The sequence below is a fragment of the Carlito syrichta genome, unplaced genomic scaffold (assembly GCF_000164805.1).
Source record: "Carlito syrichta isolate Samal-C Ts95f unplaced genomic scaffold, Tarsius_syrichta-2.0.1 Scaffold309319, whole genome shotgun sequence".
Taxonomy (NCBI): domain Eukaryota; kingdom Metazoa; phylum Chordata; class Mammalia; order Primates; family Tarsiidae; genus Carlito; species Carlito syrichta.
The window spans coordinates 156,054-161,763 of NW_007253415.1; the positions used below are offsets into that span (position 1 = coordinate 156,054).

General features: G+C 35.6%; 1 protein-coding gene across 1 annotated transcript; it reads left to right on the forward strand.

The window, feature by feature from the left end:
• Positions 1-767: 767 nt before the first annotated feature.
• On the forward strand, positions 768-1,806 carry LOC103269596 (olfactory receptor 5D18). Its single transcript, XM_008067159.1, is given in 2 exon segments — positions 768-1,285; positions 1,287-1,806. Coding segments are annotated over 2 exon segments (1,038 nt in total).
• Positions 1,807-5,710: the final 3,904 nt, after the last annotated feature.

Sequence of the window (5,710 nt, forward strand, 5' to 3'; positions counted from 1 at the left end):
TGTTAAATGTTTGGCTTGTTGGTATTGAATATCACTGTGTTAATGTAAAAATTACTTTATTTAGAAATTTCTGATTTTAATGATGATTAAATGGCTTACATAATCATTAATCATATTACAGTAGGTTTATCACTTATTAATTTACAATGTTCATGAAGAGCTGAAATTATTATGAGATTTGATTTCAAGTAAGCATAAATGCTTTGAGCTTGGCAGGGCTCAGTGGCTCAGCCTGCAATCCCAGCGCTTTGGGACGCCGAGGTTCGAGACCCACCCAGGCAACTTGGTGAGACTTCATCTCTACAAAAAAAAAAAGAAAAAAAGCCGGGCTCAGTAGCATGCCTGTAGTTTCAGCTACTTGAAAGGTTGAGGCAGGAGGATTGCTTGAGCCCAGCAGGTCGAGGCTGCGGTGGTTGGGAGTGTGCCACTGCACTCCAGTCTGGGAAACAGAGTGATACTCCAACTCAAAAAAAAAATGCTTGGAGCTCAATTTTCTATACCTGTAAACATTCAAAGTTATAGCTTATAACATAATATTTAACTCAATAAATTTCATTCCTTTGTTAAGAAATTATTTAAAAGATTGCAATGCTTTAAATTCTTAGATATTTAGTATATCCTATATAATATGCACATGGATTCTGGAAGAGATATTTTGCTTCATTCTTCAAGTTTGGGAAGGGTAGTCAACCAAGATCCTTATTTCCTCACTCTCCATAATATTTTTGTTTTCAGAACTAACTTTTAGGTTCTGACAAATGGAGATTATGTTACTTTCAGAAAGAAACAAAAGTGGGACCACGTTTACCCTCTTGGGCTTCTCAGATTACCCAGAACTACAATTCCCACTCTTCTTGATTTTTCTGGCCATCTACAGTATCACTGTGGTAGGAAATATTAGGATGATTGTAATAATAAAAATTAACCCCAAACTGCACACCCCCATGTACTTTTTCCTCAGCCACCTTTCTTTTGTGGATTTCTGCTATTCCTCCACTGTTGCTCCCAAGATGCTGGTGAACCTAGTCATCAAAGACAGAATCATTTCATTTTTAGGTTGTTTAGCACAATTCCTTTTCTTCTGTACCTTTGTAGTCACTGAATCATTTTTATTACCTGTGATGGCCTACGATTGCTTTGTGGCCATTTGCAACCCTCTGCTATACACGATTGCCATGTCCCAGAAACTCTCTGCCCTGCTGGTAATGGGATCTTATGCATGAGGAGTAGCATGTTCCTTATTACTGACATACTCTGCATTTAAGCTATCATTTCATGGATTCAATCAATCACTTCTTCTGTGAGTTCTCTTCACTGCTCTCCCTCTCTTGTTCTAACACTTACATCAATCAGTTGGTTCTTTTCATTTTTGCCACATTTAATGCAATCAGCACACTACTTATCATTCTCATGTCTTATGCATTTATCACTGTTACAATCCTCAAGATGCATTCAACCTGTGGACGCAGCAAAGTCTTCTCTACCTGTGCTTCTCACCTGACTGCCATCACCATCTTCCATGGCACTATCCTCTTCCTTTACTGTGTGCCAAACTCCAGAAACTCGAGGCTCACAGTGAAAATGGCCTCTGTGTTTTACACAGTGGTGATCCCCATGTTGAATCCCCTCATCTACAGTCTGAGAAATAAGGATGTCAAGAATACAGTCAGCAAGATAATGGACACAAAAATCTGTTCCTGTCGAGCATGTTATTTTAGTAAAATTTATCTCTGGCATATAAATAAAATGTCTTCATCAATGTTGGTTTTAAAGACATTAAAAATTAGTAGAGTTAATGCACAATGAAGCAAAAATGGATTTTGGTTTCAAGAGATTAAACATGTCTCTATCTCTTGCTTGTTGGAGAAGAGCAGCAATCTCTCTAAAATTCAACATTTTATCTACAGAATTATTATAGTAAAAGTTAGCTCAAAACCTTATTGTGAAGGTAAATACATTATATAAATATCATGTGAAGCATCTTGTATAACTCAATGAACAACAATTTCACCCTCTTTCTTATAAGACATCTGGAGTAGACTAGTCTTTCAATAAACATATGAATTTCTTTTATAAAAATATAAAAGCAGTTAAGATAAAACAAAGTCCTTGTCTTCAATGGTGCAAAAAATGTTGATAATAGGTCAATGAAGAAGCAGGCATTCTGTAGGGCAGAAAATAAGTTTCAAAGAAAGTTTGAGAGAAGGAAATTTCAAATCCACTTAGGGACTTTAGAATTTTGTCTTCATAAAACAGGTGTTGTTTGACCTTCAAGAAAGTAATGGGCAAAATTTTAGAAGATACATTGCATTGAGAAATAATTTTTATCTAAAACACAGCACAAATGAAATCAAGGTGTAGGAAGGTAATAATGAGTCAAAGATGCAACAAATATTTTATTGAACTAACATGGTATAACTTGTGTTTGTGTTGTAATGTATATACAAGTTAATTGGCATGAATGAAAAATTTGAATAAGATATAGTGTATATCCTGAATGTTTTTAAGAGATTTCCAAGCCGGGCTCGATGGCTCAGTCTGTAATCCCACACCTTGGGAGGCTGAGGTGAGTGGATTGCCTGAGGCTCCGGGTTCAAGATCCGACTGGGCAACTTGGTGAGACCTCATCTCTACAATAAATCAAAAAATTAGCCGGGCATGCTAGTGTGCATCTGTAGTTCCAGCTACTTGGAAGGCTGAGGTGGAAGGATCGCCGGAGCCCAGCAGGTCGAGGTTGCGGTGGCCAGGAGCAGCCACTGCACTCCATTCTAGGTGACAGAGTGAGACTCCAACTCAAAAAAAAAAAAAATGATTTCCAGTGTGACAGTGTGATAAACTATGATAGACTCTACCAGAGTTTGGAAATGATGGATTGTATTTTAGAAAGTCTTATATGCAAAACCAGAGATAATGAGTTCCTGTCCACCTGTGTTATATGTAGTTATTCTGCCTACATGGACATCACAAACATTATCAATCCTTTATAAACTTTTCTTTTTCTGAGCTTGGAAATAACTTCTGAATCCTTCTCAACAAAATTTTCACTTGTCTTTTTTTAAAAGATGCTTGTAGTAGTCTAAAGTGTTGGAAGCTAATTGCCTACATAAACTTATTCAAAATAAAATTAAAATAAGATAATCATTAACACCAAGAGAAATAATTTACCAAGCAAATTATAAAGGCTAGCTATCTCTTACTTTCATAACTCTCTTTTGTTCAAGTAGCATGTACACCCTTCTCCTTCTACTCACTAGGTCTAGATAAAATTTGAAACAAATCATCATTATAGTGGAAGAGGTAAATTTCTAGATTTTTTTTTGGGGGGGGAGAAAGAATAAACTAGGGAATAATTTTATAGGGCTAATAAAGATATTTGGAATGTTCATGTTATTTTGAACTTATGAACATGATTATAATGTTTATTTAATATATTATTTGATAAGGAAGCCATTTAATAACCATTGTATATGGAAATTTAAAAAAAGTAAGAAACAGTATTTCATATATTGATTGCTTAACTTCTATTTCAGTGGGTACTCAAAAATTACCTGTTGCACATATCTGATACTTATATAATTTTTGGTTTTGTTTGAAATCAGTACATATTCATATTGAATTCAATTTTAAATTTCAAACTATTTTGGAATGATAAAGATCTGTGTGTGGACAAGCCAAACTAGTATATTTCATAATGAAGAAAATAGCTTATGTCCTCCTTACATGAGCTGCCATTCAGCAAGCTACCAGACTCATGTATAAAGCCCTCAGAATGATCTGAACTGCAATCTGAGAGAGTACACAAAAGCAAGCCAAGCCAAGATCAGCCATGCCAGAATCAGATCAACAGAGCTAGCCAGATGTCACAAGTAATAAGTGGTTTAAAAAAAAGTTCTGTTTTAAAAAATATTTATTTATTTTTATTTTAGAGCTGTGAGTTACAAGTGAGAATTTATTATATAAGTTTCATGCTGGTGTGGTTTGGGTTGTTTTTATTCAATAGGTTTTAAAGTGACTTGTTGTGCAGTCATTCTGGGACAGCTGCAACAAAGACTTTCCCAAGTCTTCTTATATAACATTTAAGAGTATCTCTTATTGGCTGGGCTCTGTGGCTCAGCCTGTAATCCCAGGACTTTAGGAGGCTGAGGTGATAGGATTGCCTAAGCTCAGGGGTTTGAGACCAGCCTAGGCAACTTGGTGAGTCCTCATCTCTACAATAAATCAAAAAATTAGCTGGGAATGGTAGCACAGTCCTGTAGTTCCAGTTACTTGGAAAACTGAGGTGGAAGGATCACTGGAGCCCAGGAGGTTGATGCCAGAGTGGCTGTGAGTGTGCCACTGCACTCCAGCCTGGGCAACAGAGTGAGACTCCAACTCAAAAAGAAAAAAAAGTATCTGTTATTACTTAACATAGAGGAAATTTGCTTAAAATAATACAGTTTGTTTTAAGCATAAAATTGTTGATTTCATTAAATATTGCTAGTGCAATATTTTGTCAATATGATATTACCTGTGTGATTTAAATGCACTTCATTGAAAGCTTAGTAGTTTACATTTATATTACACAGCTTATGAATAGTGACCATGAATTTAGTTCCATTTAAGACTTTATGTTTAAATAAATGCTTAGAAACACATTCAATGTCTTAACGTCTAAGATAAATAGATAAGCAAAACAATTTTTTTGTAATTGGGTTGCATAGATAACATAAGGCATCACTGTCAGTGATGTTCTTATGAATGTTCTTTTAGCTTTTCTATAATATCATAAGACTCTTTTCTTCAAAAGGGGTGTATTTTGTGACAGTATTTTGGTGGTGCACTAAGAACAAAATGAATTGGTATTAAACAAATGTTTGTATCTTTCTACTATATATCCAGGTATATATAGCATATTACATATACACATATTATATATATACTCATACTCTGTAGCAAAAAGGTAAGGGCTATATTGGCTAGAAATACATGTCAAATGCCATTGTTTTCCATGAAGAAATAAATTGCAAATACCACAAAGGAACAAAAAGTCTTAGTGTTGGTTTGATGTGTCTTGATTAAAAAAAATCTTCAGACTTTATGAATAGCAGCATTTTGAGTTGTCTTTGTGTTTTAGGCTTTGGAAATTTGCTTTTGTTTTCTTCATCAGATAAATTCAAACAGTAAGATGTGAATGGATTAGGCAAATATCTTGCTTTTGAAGAGTGAGAGAAAAGGGGTCGTGAGAATGCCTGGTGGGGAAAGGAAACCTAGAAAGCCTTCTCAAATTAAGAGAGCTCTTAGATAGACCAATTTTAGGAAAACACATATAGATTGTTGAGAATTTGGAAACTAATTACCTGTAATTCATTACATCTATGAAATTCTAGAAATGTTGGTTTCTCTAGGGGCACATAGACTGTGACTTGAACCCTATTATTGAGGTCTGCTTTCCTCTATATAGTTAGGAAAGAGTAGACCTGGGGGAGATACTTGATTCATTCTTGTTTAATGGCTTCGAGCCTTGACTATGGAACTATGGTCTTATTCACAGTCAAATGTGTTGCACAAACCAAAAAGCAGCATATATTTTTTGTACTAAAGATTCTGTGGGGACTTCTGGCAAGATGGCGATGGGGCAGCTTGGTCTGTGACACTCTCCAAAGAAGAAAACACAGAGAGACTCTGGTTCTCTCCCTGGAGGTTGCAGATCCCATCGTCAGCAGCCTGCTCT